This window comes from Amborella trichopoda, chromosome 10 (genome assembly GCF_054954075.1).
Source record: "Amborella trichopoda isolate Santa Cruz 75 chromosome 10, AtrichopodaSantaCruz75HAP2 v2.0, whole genome shotgun sequence".
Taxonomy (NCBI): domain Eukaryota; kingdom Viridiplantae; phylum Streptophyta; class Magnoliopsida; order Amborellales; family Amborellaceae; genus Amborella; species Amborella trichopoda.
This window is the reverse complement of record NC_142345.1, coordinates 36,655,095-36,676,932: the sequence shown is the minus strand read 5'-3', so window position 1 is coordinate 36,676,932 and position 21,838 is coordinate 36,655,095. Positions and strand designations below refer to the sequence as shown.

Sequence of the window (21,838 nt, the reverse complement as noted above, 5' to 3'; positions counted from 1 at the left end):
ATTTAATTCATATTATTATCCACATATGATTTTGTAGCATGTGAGTATATCTTATGTGGCACCACCTTATGGGCTTGACCCATATGAAACTTTAGTGTTGTTAAAATCTTATTGGTGGTGTCACAATATATGTTATTCACATGTGTGGATGTCCCATATTACCTTTATGTCCATGTCTTTGTATTTTTTTGACTCTCACAAATTATTCAAAAACCATAGGCATAAGTGTAAACATGAATTTGGACTTAATGGGAAATAAAACATAGAGCTAAGGGCTTCAAAGTAAAATGACTATAAACTTAGGTTTTAAGGAGTAAAAGGTGTCAAAAGCTCATCCATTGATCTTGGTGATAAGATATGGATGAGTGGCTTGGATAAAAGCCTCTCATGTGCTATTGATCTAAGGCATCAAGGATCAAGATCAAATCCATCTTTATGATCTAAGTATAAAAATAACTTATAGGATCAATTATAACCCTAACTTGAGTATTCACTTCAAAGAGAGAGAGAGAGAGAGCCCTTGACAAAAATGTGGTCACCCGTGAGACTATCTTCTTCCTTGAGCTTTCATTTGAAACCCTTTCATGGAGTAGTCCATCATTTATGTGATCAAGCCCACACTATTGCTTCATTAAGGTATTGATTTTTCTTCTCATATTTTCATTCCTACCTCATTTCCATTATCAAAGCTTGCTGTAATTCTTAATTTACAGTAGCTTTCTTCATTTTTGGTCATGAAAACTTGATATTTAAAGAGTCCCAAAACAATAGTGTAGTCCATACACATAGTATGTGTAGACTAGCTTGCTTACTCTATGATCTTGAGTAGTTTCAACTTGATTTCTTGATCTTATTTTTCTGGAATTTTTACTGAGAATATACAACTGATGAGAGGCTTATGTCATCATATTTGAGCATAAGAAATAGTCCATTGAGTTCCCTTTTTAATGTTGAAAAGTTCGTGTGGTCCTTTATGGACCACATGGTGTAGTTTCACCATGACTTCCTTATTTTGTGTAGTATCTCTCTCAAATTTTGAAGGGCTATTTTGATACATGTCTCTCTCATGATTTGATCCCCATTAAGTGAAATAAATGTTATCATTTGCTTCCCATTGGATTGATCTCTTTGAGTTATTATTATCACTCGTGTCTTAGACAATGGGATAAAATTAAGTACTCAAAAGGCCCTTTCGTCGCCCAGGCACAAGGGGTTCGAACGATGGTTTCTCCATATATGTTTGCATGTTAATTTGATGTATTTACAGTTATTAAATGGATTCATGATTGGTTAAATTGAGTATGCTATGTGAATATTGAGATTGTTTTTTAATCTTGCGGTATGAGCTTTAATGTTATGCATTATTGTTTATGTGAATTGAAATCTTATTGAATTATTATGATCTAGTGTATGAGATATTATGATATATGATGAGGATAAAGAATGAAGATGAAATTATCATATAATTTTAATATAATGAGGAATTGCGAGTGCAAGTCATGCAATATGTTGTAGAGATGTACAATGTGAATATTTGAATATTGTATTCAGTTTAATTGAATTTTTGAGTTACGGGATTTGTAAGGGACCTATTAGGGTTGAATTTTATTATTCAAATGTGTATAAACCATGTTTGTAGGCTGGAATATATGTATTATGGTTCTGTATTGAGATATTTATGCATTTAAACCCTTGAGTTTTTAAACAATGGAAATTTTTTAAAAGATTGCATTTCTAACCCATTGGTCTTATACCACGAACAATATAGACATACTACAACGGTTTGCTCCCCTGGACGGATATCTAGTGTACATGCTGTGTGATGGCAATGATGACGATTTTGGCTCTTGTTCCCTTAAGCCAGCCAACTGTACATTGGGTCTCGTAGTCCTTTGGCCAAACACCCTAAGCATGTAATTGACATCATCAACGACTAACCCTATAAACCCTCCACAGTTGTGCGACATGCCCAGGGGCTACAGGGTTTTAGACATCAACCCTGTCCTAGCTCATCAAAGCCTAGGTGACTTCTGACATCAAATACCTCCTTTGGTCCCTCTGGACTGTAATCCAATAGTTGTACTAGACCATAGTCCCACTAGAGTTATCACGTCACTATAGTCATAGTTCTACATGCTCTCATAAGGCCTTTAAATGGCCACATAACCCCAACACACGGGTACTAGTCGCCAGTACTGTTCACGGGTTACTACTCATGGGGGCAAAATTATCAACACACATTGTGTTAAGACATTTGGATCATTTTAATTAGGAAATTTAGTTTCTTTGAACATTAAATTATGATACATAAGAGGTTTTTGGGGCCTTGAGGGGGTCATTTCATGTGACTTTGTTTTTAGAAATGAAAGAGCGAAAGCTCCAGGATTTTAAATCCTGGTTTGGGTGGAAAGAAACCTTGGGGCTTCTCCAAATTTTGCATGTGCCTTGCTGAAAGATCATGTTCATTTGCTGTTTTCAAACTTTCTCGTACATCAATTTAGTATCAGAGCCGTGGGTTTCTTCAACAACAAAGCCAAAAGACTGTAGCGAATTCTAGAATTTGCTGATCTTGGGCGAAGTTTTGCCAAATTCAGCCTTGATCTTGTTGAATTCAGCAAAGGTTTTGTTGATTCTCTTCTTAGAGTTAGTGATTTTGGCGAACTCGAAGTAGCAAGAAAGGGCTGTGGAAGGGGGTTTTTAGAGATCCAATATGTGATCCTAGAGATGATGAAATTTCGGAACTTAAAAGGCAAGTTCAGTAGTTGGGCAACAATTTTTGAACATCCTTAATGGGCAAGATGGTTATCTTTCCGCCCAAGAAGTTGTGGAGTGCCACCCTTTTCACCTCCGTACTCCATGTGAAGAATTGCATGAAGAGAAAAATGGTAGAAGACCTAAATGTGGGGAACATCACTCTAGGGCTTTCGACTTGAAGGAGGACATTCTTGATGTCGGCATAGATTGTATTGAAAATCAAGAGGTTGTAGTTTGGGATTCGCCACCATTCTTTGATACATTCTCATTTGAACAACAAGATTTCTTAGGATCAAGCTGTAAATGAAGATGTTTCAGAAGAGGATCTTGGTATTGAAGAATATTGAGAGAAGGCAACATGGGGACTCATCAAAATCATGGCCTTAAAGATCTCTAGGACATTGAAGAGGTGGAGCAGTCAAGAGATTTAGGGCAATGGAATTAGAATAACGCAATGGAAGTGTGGACAACTCATAAATCGTAAAGTGTGGCTCTGGTTTCAGATTGTAATAAAATAGATGCCGAGAATGGCTCTAAAGGCCAAAAAAATTGAGTTTGAAGTTTCCCTTGAAATTTTCAATGCGAGTTCAGGGATAACCAAATTTGATTAGTTTGTATCAATTCCTTACTATACTTACTAGGATCCTTTTCTTGGGAATTTCTTTTTATTACGAATAATATTTGTGCCAACAAAGAAGAAGGTTTGAAGAAGGTGGTTTTTGATGCTAAATTCATCTTAGCACACACTTCAAATCTCGAGGACGAGTTTTCTTCAACCGGGGGAGGATGATGCAGGACAAAACGTTTGTTAATTTTAGTTTTATTCAATTTCAAAGGATGTATATTTTGATTTTCATTTTAAGATTTATTTTTAGGGTTTTTAAGTTTTAGGGAATCTAGGAAATTTTTATATATTTATTTACTATTCACAGGTTACTATTTATGGTATTGTTCTTGGTTACTACTCATGGGTGTTGTTCATGGGTTACTGTTCACGAGGGTAAAATTCTCATTAGAATTTTTTTCATTTAAGTTAGGATTTTTTGAGTTATTTTGATTATTGTATGGATATTTATTATCTACGAATTTTAAAATATAATATAAGAGGTGTGTGGGGCCTTGAGGGGGTCATTTCACGTAACTTTGTGTTCAGAAAAGAATGAGTGAGAGCTCGAAGCTTTTGAACCCTAGCTTGGGTTCAGAGGAAACCTTAGGGTTTCTCCAAATTCTGCATGTGTTTGGCTGAGAAATTGTATTCTTCTGCCGTTCTTCAAATTTATTTTACATTAGAAACCCTTGGGTCTCTATCTATTGTGGAAGTTATGAGAGAACATCTAGGCTTTGATGAAGAAGTTGCTGGTTTGTTTGTTGTTGTACTTAACTAAGGCAATTTGTGTAGCATATGTGGCTGCATAGGCAAATTCGACATGTCTAGGTGGCTTAATTGAGTGTCATCATCATCATTTTAGCCTTTTCCCAATTAATTGAGGTCGGCTACATGAATCCTGGTTCTCCATTAAAGGCCATATCCTCAATGAGGCCATAAGTCCTTATATCATTTCGGCTTAATTGAGTGTGCAGGACACAATTAGCAAGGAGAGGTGTAAAGGTCGTCATCAAGTGCCTATTTAGCGCAAATTAGAATTACAGGAGCGAGATAAAGAGAAGCATAATGATGGGGCTAAATCATATCAAAATTTGTGGACTCTTTGCTGATGGATTTGCCCTAGAGAGTGCCTATCAAGTGGTTGATGATATTTCCCTTGATATTGAGTTTCATGTAGTAGATGACCTTTGTTAGAGCATTACTTTTCTCTTGTAACATAGAATCACTACTCGTGGTACACAGTGGAATACTATTTTAGAGCTTTGTGGCATGTAAACCAACTTTGTTAATTTTGCCTGTCTTTTCATTAGAAAAAGCCTCTAAATGCTCGAAATCAAATTTTCTAGTGTGATTGTCAGTGCAAGTTAGGGATAGGCGAATTGGATATATTTTTACCATGCCTCCATCCAATGAATGAAAAAACAGCTGCCTAGCCGTGTAGGCAGCGGCCTAGTCGTGGACTAGGTGGCCTGCTTAAGTCAAGACCCTCAAGGGGCCCACCTTGGCGCTGCCTCGCCCAATGGCGGAAAAAAACTCAAATGGATAAAATCATTATTTTACCCTCTAAAAAAGGGAGGAAAAGGGTTTTGAGGGCGATTCTTGCTCCCAAAGACATTGTTAGTGAATTTTAGAGTGAGAAAAAACTTGAAAAAAAATAAGATTTTGAGGATTTGTAGAGAGATCGAAATTTTTTTTGACCTCCTCGAACGGTCACAAAATTAAAGGATATTCTTGCCCAATTTTTTTTAGGCTTTTAGTAGTTGTAAAAGTGGAGATTTGGGAACCAAAACATTTGGGTTTGGCCTAATATTGATTCCACTTCGAGAAGGTTGGTATATTTCAGTAGTCTTTGTTAGGTTATGTATTTGTTTTTTTCACAATGTCTTGTGATGTTATTCTTCTCTATTTGTATTTTTTTTGGTGATACTATATATTTGATATTTTATTGACAATTTGCTTTATTATTTTCCCATTTTGATATGTAGTTTGGATCTTTGGGAAAGCAATTCAATAAAAAAGTCCATTGCCCCCAAACAATCAAATTGGCCCCCATTTTCCCATTTTGATATGTAGTTTGGATTTTTGGGAAAAGTTTATATAGAGCCTAGGCTCTAAACAATCAAATTAGAGCTTACCTCAAAAATTTCACTAGAAGAGGTTGTTTTGATGTTCAAATATCTCATCTCAACATCAAGATGCATGGATTTGAGAAAAAATGGATTTCAAATTTTGGAAATAGTGCATCTTATAACGCATTTTTGGACCGTCAATTTTTAAGTTATTCAAGTTTTCTTAGATCTGCCCGATCTACACTATTTTTGAAGCTTTAAATTTTATAATTAAAGATGAAAATATATTTTAAGGCTAGTCAAAGATTTCCAGAATTGAAATGACATTTCTCGACACTATTTGATGATGGGCTCTAATTTGATTGTTTAGAGCCTCAGCTCTATACAAACTGCACCCTTGTTTTTTTACCCTTTTTTTTATAGTTTTTTTAATGTTGCATTTGAGTTTTAACTATTTAATTTACAATCTAAAGTCGTAAATTTTTATGTTTGATTTGTACTTCTGGCTTCACATTATATTGTATATAAATCTTACTTATTAAATAAAAAACAGTCATTTCTATATACAATAAAATTGGGGTGGGGTGGGGGGCAAAAATTCACAAGGATATGCACTTCCCCAACAGGCAGGGCGGTCTGTGTTTTTGAACATTGCCTCCATTTGGACCCCATGCTCTGTTTCTTGAGGTATTTTCACTATCAGTCATATTCTTAGAGCCACCGAGGAAGTAGAACTTGAACAAGAATGTGGATATGATGCAGAAATTCCTCTTAGTACACTTCAAAACTCAAAGGTGTGTTTCTCATGTTAGAAGAGTCTGATATAGGATAGGATGTCTCAATTCTTAAATTTTCTCTGTTTAATTTCAGGTATTGATTTTTTTGGGAGCTTTTGGGTTTTTATTTAGGGGTTATTTATTTATTTATTTTTTCAGATTTTGAATGTACTTTTAAAGATTAGGTAGGGTTATTCTTGTCTTTTTCCATTATTTATTTTGTTGGCAGTGAAATGTTTATTACTAATTATATTTTATTTAATAGTTCTATTTGATTTAGAATTAGGGTTTAAGGGCATCTATGGTGGGTTAGTTTGTATGTAGAGGTTGGTTTAGGGTTTGTATTATTTGTTTTGTGTGTCTTGGTTTCACCAAAGATCTATAAAGCTTGGCTTGTAAGATGTCCATAGTTCAATCAATTTATGAGATATTTAATTTCAATAGTCTTGTGATTTTCCACACTGAATTATTTATTTTCCAACTTGCTTGTTCACTGGTTCAAACCATTTAATCCTTTTTTTTTTTTTTTTTTGAATGTTAACATTGTATTGCTATAAGAAGAAGGTGTACAACTGATAGGGGAGAGAGAGGGCTGACAGTACCCACAAGATGGGTATCTTGATCAAAAAATAGATCCGGAGACCCTAAACAAAAAATTAGCCTTGTCACATGCCTGATTACAAAAAAATTTGTGTAGCAAAAAATGGGGCTTATAAGTATGCCCGAGTATAAGGAGAGAGAGGCTAACTACGGTCCTAGAAACCTCTGTGGTTCAGAGCAAAAAAGGAGATGGACCGGTTGGGGTCTTCCACACGTGCACGTGCTCCGTCTTTAGCGAGAAGATCGGCGAGCTTGTTCGACGTCTGCCAAGTATGCATCCTCAAGACGTTCATATCCCTGCATATGTGGTAAATTTCTTCAAAAATCCTGGAAAGGTACCAAGGCCGAAAAGTAGTGCTTGCTGCCCAAGAGATGATGTTTTGGGCATCTCCTTCGACCACCAAAATATGGCCCCATGAAGGGTTAAAACTTTTGAGACCCAAAAGAAGTGCCAAAGCTTCAGCGAACTGGGAGTCTCCGTGTACCACATATTCCGAGTAGGTTAGGAGGACATTGCAGTTGTGATCAAGGAGGACCCCTCCAGCTACTAAAGGGCCTAGGTTCCCCAACGAACAACCATCAAAGTTCGGCTTGATGGCATTTTCTGGAGGGGGCTGCCAATTGTGAGGTCTTTGGTTCTTGTGAGGTTGGAGGTGAATGGTATTCTCCCACTGACTGAGGAAGGTATTAGTGGGGATCCCTACTAAGTCCCTGTGGGTAGAAGCCCAAAAGGTTACTACGGAAGTAACCTTATGGAAGAGCACTGGTACTTCGTTTTGTGTCCTTGGAAGATACTCTCATTTCTTTCAAGCCATATGACCCAGATGGTGGCAGCGACTGCTGACTTCCACAAAGTTCTACCAGCTTTAAGCCAATGGTAGCCTGAATAGGAGGAGATGAGAGCCTTAACCGAGGGAAGGAGGACCCATTGAATATGGAACAATTGAAGTATAAGACTCCACAGTTCAAAGGTTTGACATCATTGTAAGAAGGGGTGAGGGTTCGACTCCTCATTCAAGCACATAACACATCTGTTGGGGAGCGAGATGCCTCTTTTTTGAAGCTAGTTGACTGTGAGATCCCGTTGCCTACAGACAATCCAATTGAAAGTTTGGACTTTTGGAGGAGCAATTGTGGACCATACTTTGGAAAGGACAGAGGTAAGTGGGGGGTTGAATAAGTTTTTTATAGAAGAGGCTACTAAGAACTTTCCAGACGGAGAGAGAGTCCATACGAAAGAATCTCTCCCAGATGGAGATAAGACAATTGGGTGTAGATTCCTCTTTGGCGAGGTTTCTTTTGAAGGAGGGATTCCAGATTCTTCTGCCCCCTGAAAGGACCATTTTTGTTGCTATGGTTGAATCTTTGTTGGAGGAAAGGTGAAAGAGGGAGGGGAAGAGGTCACTAAGAGGGGAGTGTCCAATCCAGAGGTCTGACCAAAAGCGCACTCTAGTGCCTTCTTTAGGATGGAAACGGATCGATTGATTGAAAAGAGCAAGAGAGGAGGCAAAGGATTTCCAGGCTCCTGAGGCCCTGCTTAGGGAGATCCTGTTGGGCACCCACTTGTGTTTCGGAATCCTGTATTTGTTACGAATGTCCTGTGCCCAGAGAGAGTTAGGTTGGGTGGCCAATCTCCACCACCATTTGCCTAGCAAGGCCAGGTTGTGTTTTCTGAGGTCTCTGATTCCTAGACCACCTTGGGATTTGGGTAGTCGGATAGTATCCCATGAGATAAGGTGATGTATGGTGTTATCCGCCTGACCAAAACAAAGAAAGTTTCTCATGAGCTGGTCCAGCCTGTTAGCCACCGATGCCGACACGTGGAAGATGGACGTTAACTAGACCGGGGCATGGGCCAGTGTCTTTGACTAGCGTTGAGCGGCCGGCCAGGGAGAGATATCTCCCTTTTCAGCCAGCTAGACGCCTGGCCACTCTGTCGATGACTTGAGCCCATTGTCTCTTTTTCGGCTTTCCCAAGCCCAAAGGTATGCCCAAGTAAGTGGTGGGGAAGTCTTCTACTTTACAATCCCAAGAAGGAATAAGGGCCATGATCTCTTGAGTAGTCAGACCCAACCCCATCATTTTTTATTTATCTATGTTAACTTTGAAGCCAGTGGCAGTCTCGAAGCATTTGAGGAAGAGCTTAAAGTTCTCGACTTCTTGTGGAGAAACGTCAAGGAAGACTAAGGTGTCGTTTGCATACTGCAAGTGTGACACTGAAGGACCTTGTCGGCTGCATTGGAAAGCTGAAAGAAGGCCTTCCTGGTAAAGACGAGAGATGGACCTGTTGAAAACCTCTGCAACAATTGAAAAGAGGAAGAGGGACAGAGGGTCCCCTTGGGGAAGCCCCCTCGAAGAAGGGAAAAGCCCTTTAGGGCTCCCGTTTATAAGTATCGAAAAATGATGGTGGGAAATACAGCCTTTCATCCATTTTCTCCAAAGGTTTCCAAAGTCCATTCAAGCCATTGTCTCATCCAGTAATGCCCAGTCAACATGGTCATCAGCCTTTTCCCAATCGATTTTGAAAATTAAGCCTGGCTTCTTGGATAAGTGCCTGGAGTGGAGGCACTCATGTGCTACCACCTCCCCATCCAAGATCTGCCTATCTTTGATGAAGGCAGATTGGGATGGAGAGATGGTTAGTGGGAGGACGCTCGAGTCTTGAAGCCAGAGCCTTGGCCAGAATCTTGTATGAAGAGTTGAGCAAGCTGATAGGACGAAAGTCCTTTAGCTCCTCTCCCCCTTCTTTCTTGGGAACAAGAGCGATAAAGGTGGCGTTGATGGCCTTGTTTAAGATCCCCCTATGGTAGAATTCTTTGAAGCTAACGAGATTAGGTAGAAAGTTTCTTGAAAGGATTTAAAAGGGGCCAAGGGGAAACCATCCGGTCTCGGAGCTTTGTCTTTGGCTAGTTGGTTGATGGCGCAAGAGATTTCCTCTTCAGAGAAAGGTCATTCCAGCCAACATGACCAATGATTAGGAAGGGTTAAGAAGTCCAGGGTGGTCATCCTTGGTCGTGGCCCAAAGGGGCTGTGTCGAGAGAGTTGAAGTAACCAAGGATGGCGGATTCGATTTCATCAGGCTAGACCAAATAGCGATTATCCATCTTGATAGTGGAAATCGAGTTCTCTTCTTCGGCAGTTCGCCATACGGTGAAAGAAGGTGGTGTTCTGGTCCCATGTTTTTAACCATTTAACTCTGGATCACTGGTACCAAAAAGTTCTTCTTTCTTGAGGCTAGAAAGGTAGTCCAGCTTAGTTTGGGTTATAAGGTTAGCTTCTGTATCTATAAGGGGTCTAGACTCTTCTACACCATCGATATCTTGGATGGATTTGAGCAAAGAGTATTTTGTTTGAGAAATGTTTCCTGGTAGGGATTTACTCCAAGTAATGAGAGACTTTTTGAGGAGTTGGAGTTTGGTTTGTAACTTAAAGCCAGCTCTACCCGATACCTGGGATAAGAAGGAAGTCCACCAACTAGGGATAAGGCTAAGGAGGGAATGCTCTTCTAAGCAGGCCAGTTTGAAGCGAAAAGGTTTGGGCCCCCTTGTTATCGCCTGGGTATTGAGAAGAATAGGATAGTGATCTGAGGTGGGTTTAGGCAAAGAGCACGCATGAGAACCAAGGAAAGAAGCATCCCTGTCCAGGAGAAGAGGAAACGATCCAGCTTTGCTAGGGAGGGTTGAGTAGAGTAGTTGGACCAAGTAAAGCCACTCCCTTGGAGGGGAATGTCTAGGAGTTCTTGACGAGAAATGAAGTCAGAAAGGTCCAACATGCCCTGGGAGATGTTGGGGTTAAGGTTCCTCTCATAAGACCATTTGGTGATATTGAAGTCACCGCCTAAACACCATGCAGAGTGGGGTAAAGAAGCTACAAAGTCTAATTCAGACCAGAGGCAGGGGACGGAGAGAAGCTGAGTTGGGTTCGTAAATGGCTGAGAATTTGAGAGGAAAACCATCAGAAACCCGAGAGTGACCGAGAATTCTCTTATGTGGGACGACTGGAGATGGTGCTCGGTAGGTTTCCAGATCACCCAAATACCGTCAGAAGCCCCATTCGCCGGTAGGGTTGCCCATTGACATGGCCTTCTACCCCACACACTACGGATAATCTGGAGGGTAGGCTTCGGCTGTTTGGTCTCAGTTAGGGCTAATATTGAAGGGGTAAATTTGACAGAAAAGTTTCTAACAGAGTCCTTTTTGGACTTTTGTCCCAACTCTCTAATGTTCCAAGAGAGAATCTGCATCGGTTAAGGGGGGGACAGAGAAAGAGGCGATTCTGGTTGACCGCCTCAGAGAGGAAAGGAGCGGGGTGGTGGAAGGAGAGGAGCCACCTCCTTCATGTTTGTAATAATTGATCGAGGAAAAAAGATTAAACAGCTCTCTATGTCCTTTGGTGCTCACCTTGAGGCGGCTCTGGGTGTCTGCAAGCATGAAACGGTGCGCTGGGGACTTTTTTCGCTCCCTCCTCTCCTGCACCCATCTCTCCCCCCTTGGCTGATGCCGAAGCCGAGAGGTCAACGAGGATGGGGACAACAGTGAAGCTAGAAGAATGAAGGAGATTTTTTGGGTCGTGGGGATAGGGGTGAGGGACAGAGTCGTACGATTAGGGAGAAAAGGTTGGGTAAGGGAAGTGAACTGTTGTAACCTTGCTGATAAGGACCAGGTGAGAGGAATGGGGAAAGAGGGGGGTGAGAAGCGGGGAACGGTAGGCCGGGTCTGGGGAGAGGGGTCAAGGGAGTGCACTGTTAAGATGCCAAAGGGGAGAAGGGAGCCGTCCAGTTCCATAGACAACTGAGCTGAAAGGGGTTTCCGCACGGTAGAAGACAGGGAAGGGCCTCCCTCTGAGAGAAGGTCGAGAGGCAGGAATGAAAGAGAGAGTAATGAAAGAGGCCAAGGCTTGAGGGGGAGAGAAGGGACAACATGCACAATTTCTCGACTAGCAGGGTGAGGGGAGAAAGCATAAAGGTTAGACTGGGGATAGGGGCAGCAGGGGGAAGGTGCCAGAGGGGGAGGGTGGAGGAGCCAAGAGGGGGGAGGAGGATGAAGAAGCCTCCAAGGAGCCAGGAGAGGGAAAAGAGAGCAAAGGAGGGTTGGGTTCACCAGGGGGGAGGAAAGAAACACCAGGGGAAGAGGGAGGGGGGATGGGTGGCGGAACGGTGGGAATCGAAGGGATAGCAGTAGGTGAAGAGGGAGTGTATGGCGGCCGAGAAGGTTCAAGTGGCGAAACAGGGAGGGAAGAAATGCCTAGGGGAGAGGAAGGAGGGACAGGCGAAGGGATAGCGACAGGTGAAAAGGGAGGGGTAGGCAGCTGAAGATAGCTAAGTGGCGAGCCAATAAATGCTAAATCAAACGAAGGAGCAGGCGAAGGCTCAAGGAGAGAGGGAGAGGGCAAGCCCAAAGGCCGCGTGTCAAATGGACGAGCCGAGGGCCACGGGGGAGCAGCGACTGCATGGACAGCTTTCGAAGCCTCTACTGTAGTTCTCGGGATGTGGGTCGGGTCCCCAGGGATCGTGCTCAACAACCCAGCCAATGAAAGCAAGCCACTAACACAGCCTGACGGCCCAGGGGGAAACCGATGGTCAACGACCACTATTACCTCCTTATCGAGTCGGTGGGTTGAAGGGATCGAAAGGCCCAAGGAAGACCAATAGGGTTCAACTACCCTACCACCATCGCGGCTAGAGCCTGTGAGTCTGGGCTTCAGAGCAGACTGTAGCGCCGGTGAATTGACATCGCCTTGTTCAGAAGGGGTCGGAGACATGCCACGTGGTATCCACGTGGAAGGTTTAGGGCGTGCAGGAGCGCTGGGACGGTCGCCTCCTCGAGCTGAAACACCGCTCGTGGTGGCCGTGTTTCCGCGAGACGGTGATCTAGGAAGAGGAGGTGAGTCCCTTGGCTGAAAGAGGAGTCTGAAAGTCGAGGGAGGGGAAGCCTTCGACCAAGAGAGCGAGATAGGATAGAAGAGGTTTTCAGCTTCAATCCACACCCAGGGTGGGATGAGCTTAGTGTCTAAGACCTCCAAAAGAAGACGAATGGACCAAGCGGGAGGGTTTCAATGGACTTCCAATGAATAGAAATGAGACTACCAATATTGCTAGATATAGGTCTGTTCGCTCAGCGAGTGCTACTTGTCTCTTCTATATGTGGATTTGTTTTCCTCTTTTGGTGCAGGGGTCGGGGTGGTGGTGGGGGCGGGGGAGGGGGGGAGATTGTGGCATGTTGGTCGTTAATGGTTGTTCAGTTAAATGGAATGAAGCATATTTTTACAAGGGTATTTTTTTTTTTGATATACATCTATTATGTACATTCATGTCTGCACATAATTATTATGGAATGATACCCATATAAACTATGTCTGTTAGGGAACTCCCTCCATTGCATTATTGATTAGATTGGTTTCTCCCCTTGTATTGAATTTAGTTGAGGTAAATGTGTGATTGATTGAGATAGGTTGATACATATGTATAATTAGCCGAGTTGAATAGTTTTGGGGTTTGTGGCCTTTAAAAGCCGTGATAGGGTGTAAAAGACATTTATAATGGATTATACACTTCAATGAGAGTTTGTATTGTTTGACTAACCAAGGGTTAGGCTGTTTATGGCCCTGGTCATGTCCAAAATCCTTACCCTTAGGTATGTGGTGCTAACAAAAAGCCCTTGTTGAGGTTGGAGAGATGCCCTTAGATAGTTTGTAGGCTAGGAGTACTGTGTGGTCCCCTGTGTGCGAATATAGGTCTGTGAGACGAGGGCAAAATTTTGAACAAACTTTCGCACGACATGTACATATGACAACCTCGTTACCGGAAGCAACCTTGAAGTGGGATACATGTACATATACATAGAGAGAGTTCCCCTTGCACTGTAATGAGATTTACTTGAGTTGCTCTGAAGGGGATGATTTGGGGGATGGATGACTTTGATTTATTCTCTCTCACCTCACAGATTTTTTAATTTCCTATTGGTTAGGGTGAATCATGGGACATGCATACACAGGGAGTCTTGGGGCCTAGATAAAGAGGTGTACCCCCTCTCATTACACATAATTTATTTGGAGCTTCTCTCTCTCTCCTAATTCTCTTTCCACACTTAATTCACTTTTCTTTCTCTCGTATCTATTGTGCCCATATCTCTCCTTTTTCTCACCATTAGTGCACGCCACCCATAGATAAATTAAAGAGGGTGGCATGCCGAACCCTTATTAGGGTTCTGTTGAGAGAGGACTAGTCTAACCCTAGAAAAAGGGAGGTGTCTTTTTTGAGTCATTGTCTAATTTTGTTTCTATTCTCGTTAAAACCCTAGTTTAAGAGGTATTGCTTAAAGAAGCTTCTCGGCTTTAAAAATTCAGCAAGACCAGCAGGACTGAAGTGCACGATCAGTCAGGAAATCGGTGGGGTTGTAGTAAGTCCTATGGGGGTGACCCTAGGCATAATCGAGTAAGTCTTCCCAATTGTTTGTTTTTGTTTTTCATCATATTTCTATATTTATTGTCACTTTTTAGGAACATTGTTTGTACTCAGATTGATTTTAGAGGCTTGGTTTTAATTCTTGGATTGTATTTCTTTATTTTGGCAGTAAAGGAAGGTCCTAAGTTGTATTTAAGGTTTTAATTTTCTTTTACAACAGTGTATTGTGGCACTTGTAAGTGGAGTTCAGATTCAATAATAACAAAAAGAAGAAAGTTTTTGATTTTATAGTCTTAAATTCCACATAGCCGTTGCTTTCAAATGGTACAACCTAAATTTGCTTATATCTGCTCAAAATGAGCCCATCTGCCTCTCAAGATCTGTAGGTCTGGCATGTAGTTGAATTGCAAAGAAATGTGTAAGCTTCAGCATACGATACCATCTATTAGGGAGATAAGGAAATTGGGCATCATGGTAAAACGAACCTTGAGGGAATCACAACATATTAAACACCCTATTGTAAGAATGGGAAATCAAGATTGAAATCAAGCCTGATATTTCTAGTGGCTTGATGTAATGTAGTTCAAATCTAACAATTTATCTCTAAAATAAAGTACAATGCTCCTTTGAATAACTCAAGCAAACACTGGTCATGAGAGTTTTTCTCATTTAGCAAATGGCAAAATATTAATATGCAGAACGTAGGGAGTTCAAATGTATCAAAGATGATTGTGCGTTCTGAAATACTTAGTAAAAAATGGCTTAGTTTACAAATTGAGGGTTTCAGGAGTGGGGTGGACACATCAGTATGGCTAAATAGCTTCTTTGAGGCTAATTCCATTAAACATGTGCCAATCATCCTCTACCCAATTCCACAAATCGTACTTAACACCACTGCAGAAAAGCCCCCAAAAATAATAAACATAATATTAAATAAGGCAAACTATGCCCTAGAATCACACTACCAACAATACTTTGAATGATTGTATACCACATTAGCAATATCATCATTGACTTTAAACGGTATGTTATAGTTAATTTTGCATTTATTGAGGGGAATGTTGTTAGCAATGTATTCATCTGAAATTTCCTAATAAGTAGAAACAATTTATCTTCCGCTTGAAAATTACACTCATTGTTTTAGTAATTCGCTCTAGGAATTTTTTTCTACAGATTCATGAGATAGTAATCACTGGGAAGCTGTCAAAACTGGAGCACTTTGAGACAGACGAAAAGGTGTTGTAATTTCCATCAAATTCTTTTTCTTTTGGAACATTTGAAAAAAAATGTTTCTCTTGTTATGTGGTTTCTTCGCATCCATAATAAAGTAGATGTTGCATATTCTGATCCATACTAGCTGTTTCTTGAATGCCTTGTAAAACTTCACTACCTGCATGAAATAGGAGTTTCTGTTCTTCCATTTTAAAGAATTTTCTATCTATTTGCACTGCCATGAGGGACTTTGAAATAGTCAATAGTAGTTCGTGTCCACGTATGTGTCCAGCAGGAAGTAAAAGATTATATGCTCTTTGTCGATAGTATAATATCAAAGAGAAAGAAGAGAGATAAGAGGCAGAAGAGAGAAAAAATGTTAGCAAGAGAGAGTGAAAAAGTGAAGAGTGGAGACCGGAGGCAGTGGCATTAGGGCCAGATGGTCTCCATGCCCCTGCTTATGTTATCTTTAGTAATAACTTATGTACAAATTGTGCCCTATTGGCTCACAACAAGATACATAGCCATAGGAACTAATTTGTAATATATTGGTAATACTTCCTCTCAAGCTGGAGCACTTATGTCCAGCTTAGAATAAATCATGTGAATCTGATTAGAACTAAGAGCTTTTGTGAATATAATAGTCAACTCATCCTTCGACTTCACATATGGAGTAAGTTGAAAGATATAATCTAGGTCTACAGTAATCAGCAAGTATTTGATGGAGGAAGTGGTACACAATAACAATATGAGAGAGACAAAGACAGAGAGGAAATGACGAGAACCCCTTTTTGGGATCAGTCATATGTTTATATTATTTTTCATATGAAAAATTACAGAAATTACCCTCGTGTAAGTTTATAAGTCACACAGAACCCTATAGAATCAATTGTTCTATTTATGTCCTTTGCTTACTGTTGTATTTTCAACATACCCCCTCAAGTTGGAGCATAGATATCAATGATGCTTAGCTTAGCTTCTTTCGTCAAACATGTCTTCAACTCCACATTGGGTACATTTTAACTTTTTTTTTCCATCAGTTATGAAGCTTCAGTGGCCAACTACGGCCTCCACCTGAACGACCACCACTACCACTACCATGATTATTAAAAGAACTGGAAATTAGGATAGTCTTTCGATTTCACCTATGGACACAACCATAATTTTCCTGCAAGCTTTTTCACGTCGGAGGAGGGAAAAGTTGTTCCAAGTGATGGTAAAGTTTCACCATCTAAAATATTAGATCTGATATTTTGATATACGGGTTAAAGTCCCTTAAAAGATCAAATATCTTCTTTCATTCCACCCTTTATCTGTGTTCTTTGAATAATGGGAGCAATTTATGGGTTTGGTAGCAATTCAACTCATCCCAAAGTATAGCAGCAAAATAGTCACCAGCTGATAAATCTTTTTATTTGAAATTGCTGATTTGTTGTTCCAACTCTTAGATTTTTGCTATATTCTTTTGTGTACGCTTTTGCTACTACATCCCATCATTCCTTTGCAGTGTTACAATTCCTTAATGTGTGGCTCAAGTTTGGTTGCTTAGAGCTTAAAATTCAGTTCATAGTATTCATCAGCTTCCCAATCAGCATTAGAAGGCTCTTTATAGCTGGTTTCACGATCGATATATTATGGCCTAACTTTTTTTTACCTCCAAGAAATAATCTAATAGAAATGGTGTATTCCAGATAGTTTGTACCATCAAGTTTAACTATAGTGATTTGAAGTCTGGATTACTCCATACTTGCGTCAAGGGCAAGGGGAAGGCCCAAAAGGACATAGGTGGAAGTAGTGACAAAAGATATCGTGACTTTTGGTCTTACTGAAGCTGTGACCCTTGACATAGAAGAATGACGGGACAAGATTCATGTAGCTGACCCCAAATAATTGAGATTACTTCATACTTGATGTTTGTTGGAACATTGTTCCTTTTTTCAGGTAAAAAACATATCATAGTGTTGCTAATATCTGGATACGTCCTCTAATTTCTCTCTAAACTCTCTTGGTAGTACCCAAAGCACCACACATTGCTCGGCTAGTTGATTGTAAAATCGTAGCTGTAAATTTCAGATGTAGAATGGTTGTAAGGCTATTCGATACAACATCAAACAGCTATTATCAGTCCCCGGAAAATAAAACTTGATAAATATATTTCGGATTTATCATAAGGAGTAACAAATTCTTCAACCTGGTGGATTCGGTATGGATCATGAAAAACCCCTAAGTTTTAGGGACAAACCCTAAAATATTTGACGCCATTTGCAAGGAAAACTAAATTAGAGAACAAACCTTGAAAATTAACACTTAAAAAAAAGAGGCTTGCTATGATTTTTGAAAAATAGCTATGTTAGGGTTTCTTCTTGCTGAATATTCTTCCATTGTTTGGCGGTACTGCTGAACCCATATTACATGGCCAGTGTTTCACCATTTGACTCTTACTTATTTGAATTTGGATCTTGCTTTGATACCAAGTTGAAAAATCTAATCTACATGTACCTTAATCAACAAGTATTTGGAGGAAGAGGAGTAAAATAAAGAGGACAAATGAAAGAGAGGAATAAAAAGAGAAGAATGAAAGAGAGGTGCACGAGAGAGAGAGAGAACAGTGTGACCCTCGTGCAAGTTTATTACTCACACATAGCCCTAACTTACCGTTGAATTTTATCGAAGTAGCTATCTGCTTACTCTGTAGCTTTTCTTGAATAAAGTCACAATCCACATATGCTTTGTTCTCTCATGGAATACTGGATTGCTAGCCATATAGATAGATGCTTGATTATCACAAAACATATTCATCGCCTTAGTAGCTATAAATCCCATCTTCTATGTCAAGGTCTTCAACCACATTAAGTCACATGTAGTGCAAGTTACTTCTCTATATCCTGATGGAGATTCCGCCCCAATCGGCATCATAATAGTTCTCAATGCTGGAATGGCCATTCTGCCTATATAGGTAAGTCCTTGACCTGGAACCCCCTTAAGATATATCAATATTCGCTGCAAAATGTCCCGGTATGGTGTTTTTGGAGAATGCATAACTCACTACACTCACTGCAAAGGCTATGTCTGGTCGAATAACAGTCAAATAGATAAGTCTACATACTAGTCTTTTTTATTTGCGTGAGTCTTCAAATAACTCTCCTTGATCCTTCAATAATTTAGAGAAAGCATATGATATAATACCTAAATAGTTAATTTGCTGGGTGTTAGAGAAGGGGTTCATAGAGGATATATTGATATGGTGAGAGATATGTACAAGGGAGCACTAACTAGTGTGAGGATAACTAGTGGAGAGACAAGTGAGTTTTCAGTGACAGTTGGACTACATCAATGGTTAGCGTTGAGCGCATACCCCTTTATTTTGGTAATGGACAAGTTAACCAGGCATCTACATGCCATGTTGTATGTTTTTTGTTGCTGATATAACTTTGATTGATGAGACTAGAGATGATGTCAACACAAAGAACTTTGAAGGGTTGCTCTCAAATCAAAAGGTTTTAAAATTAGTCGGACTAAGACAATATATGGAATGCAAATTTACTAATTACAAGAGTAGAAATGATGAAGTTGAGATTGATGGCCAAGTAGTACTTATAAGAGATTATTTTCGATATCTTGGGTTGATCATTCATAAGAATGGAAAGATTATGGAAGATGCTCCACTTAGAATTAGAGCTAGGTGGGTGAAGGGAAGATGTACTTTTGGAGTCTAGTGTGATTATTGCGTACCAATGAAACTGAAGGCAAAATTATATAGGACGGCTATAAGACCATCCAGGCTTTATGGGATGGACGAGTGTAGTTGAATGAGATGATGTTGAGATGGACGAGTGGTAAGTCAGGAATGGACATAATTTGGAATGAATATATCGAAGGGAACATAGGGGTAGTTCCAATAGGTAATAAGATGCGAGAAAGTAGACTTAGGTGGTCTAGCCATTTACAACGTTGACCTAGAACAACACTAGTTAGGAGGGATTTGGTTTAAGTGGAAGGCTCTAAAAGGGCAAGGGGAAGACCGAAAAGGACGTGGATCAAAATAGTAAGAAGAGATATGGTGACATATGGTTTGACCAAGGGAATGGCCCTTGATAGAGCGAAATGGCCCTTGATAGAGCAGAATGGCGGAATAGGATTTCTAGAGCCGACTCAAATAATTTGGATAAGACCAAGATGATGATGATGATCCCTTTATAATTTAGTGCTCGGACCATTAGGCATATCAACTAGCTTAGCACCCAACATCCAAGTTTCTGGCAACAAGCCTGTTACATACTTCCTTTGAGATGGACTAATGCCATGCTTAGATTGGGCTACTTCAATTTCAAGAAAATACAGTAGCTATCCCAAATCCTTTATCTGAACATATTGTTGCGGATACTACTTCAATCAATTAATTTCTTCCTAATCACTCCTAATAGTGACGATATCATCAACATTAACCATCAAGACAATTATAACTGCGGATTGTCCCCAAGTAAATGATAAATGATCCACATGATGATTGTTAGACCAGCTGTGCTTTATGGGACGAAGTGTTGGGTGGTCAAGAAAGAACATATCCATAAAATTAGTGTATCTGACTTGAGGAGATTGAGAAGGATAAGTGGTAAGACAAGAAAAGGTAGATTCAGAATCAATAAATCCAAGGGAACTTAGGGGTGTTTATAATAGGTGATAAGATGAGGCAAAAAAAAATTAGGTGGGTTGACAATATTCAGTGCGTGATTTGGTTTAAGTGGAAAGTTCTAAAATGGCAATGGGAAGGCCCAAAAGGACATGGATAAAAATAGTGAAAAGAGGTATGATGACTTATGGTCTGACAGAGGGTGTGGGCTTTGATAGAGCGGAATGGTGGAACAAGATTCTTGTAGCCAACCCCACATAGTTGGAATAAGGCTTCGATGATGATGATGATGATCCACACGAATTCATTGAAACCTGGGGATTGATTTAGGCCATAGATGACCTTTTTCTAACTTGCATGCCTTGTTTAACTCTTGTTGCGCAACAAACCCTGGTGGTTACTCAATATATACCTCTTTTTGTAAATCATCATGAAAGGATGTTTTTTAACATCAAGTTGCCGCAATGGCCGCTGCAGATATTAGTACTCAAACATAATTAAGTTTAGCAACAGGTCCACTTCTCAGATTATTCGATACTAATAGTTTGCTTATGTTGGATTTTATGGCCTCTAAAGGCCTAGAGAGCTTGCAAATATGATAATTTATAGTGGAATATGCACTTACAATGGGAGTGTGTGTTGACTGACCATAGGTTGGGTGGTTTATGGCCCCGGTTTTGTACAAAACCCTTGCCCCTGGACATGTGGCACTACCGAGATGGGTTTACTATGGGTCATCCCTTGATGAGGTCAGAAAGATGCCCATGGATGATATTTGCAAGCTAGGAGAACTGTGTGGTCTCCTGTGTGCGGTTGTAGGCTTGTGACAGCAAGGGTCAAAGCTTCAACAATCTTTTGTACAACATGTACACATAAAAGCCACATTACTGGAAAGCAACCCTATAGAGAGACCCGTGTACATGTGTACCTAGAGAGAGCCCTTTTTTCACTGGTGACAAGTACTAGACTTGCTCTTAAGGGTGACTCACCTCTCTTATTTAGTTTGTACCACTTTTAGTTAAAGTTTGGTTAGATAGGGAATATTTAATAAAGAGATTAAAATAGATTTGTTCCCTATTCAAGTGGAAGTTTTTAATATAAACGATTGTTTTAGTTAGAAGTTTGGCTTGACCAAAACTCTAATTGTTTTGACTTCCTATAGATTTTGGAAAGATATTAGGAGGTTTTGGATTGGTTATAATTCTAATCTGAATAGAAGTTGGAATTGGGTCAAATTAAAAGGGGATAAGGTTCCTAATAATCTTCCTAAAATTATGATGGCTAATTTGTGTGATGGATGACTCAGATTAGTTCTCTCTCACCCCCTAGATTTCGTAAGCTGTTTAATTTTCTTTCAGTCATATTTCATAATTTTTATGTTAATTTCCAAGAACATATATTGTACTCAAAACTATAATGGACGATTCTTTATTGCTCTTGGATGATTGTTATTTACTTTGGCAGTAAACGTAAAGATCCTAGGTTGTATGTAAGGTATTTATTTTGATTTACAGCAGCATACGGGTGGCCCATGTAAGAGGAATTCCGGTACTGAATTAAAGAAAAAAAAAAAATTCTATTTACCACCTTGAGTTCCACATAGCAGCTTCTTTCGTTGGTTTCAGAGCCTCTATATTTTACTGCCATATTCTAGGACTGCAAAGGGATACGTGGTAGGATGCGGGTTATGCTTCACAAGTTCATTGTATTCTTCGCATTAGAGCAAAATAGAATCACCAGTAGAATTGAGAACATGGTGATGATTATGGGAGCCAACTAGATCGATAT

The 21,838-nt window shown here is 40.0% G+C and overlaps 1 protein-coding gene across 16 annotated transcripts in view; it reads left to right on the top strand.

The window, feature by feature from the left end:
- The window catches only part of POL{LAMBDA} (DNA polymerase lambda (POLL)), a 74,355-nt gene that overhangs the window by 23,962 nt on the left and 28,555 nt on the right, over positions 1 to 21,838 (top strand). For all 16 annotated transcript variants that reach the window (XR_016042950.1, XR_016042952.1, XR_016042951.1 and 13 more), the window contains one exon: positions 15,382 to 15,444. Coding sequence is in view for 5 of the 16 variants with exons in the window: in XM_088849906.1 (XP_088706032.1) it covers positions 15,382 to 15,444 (63 nt within the window). In the remaining 11 variants the exon portion in view is untranslated. The remainder of the gene's footprint in view (positions 1 to 15,381; positions 15,445 to 21,838) is intronic.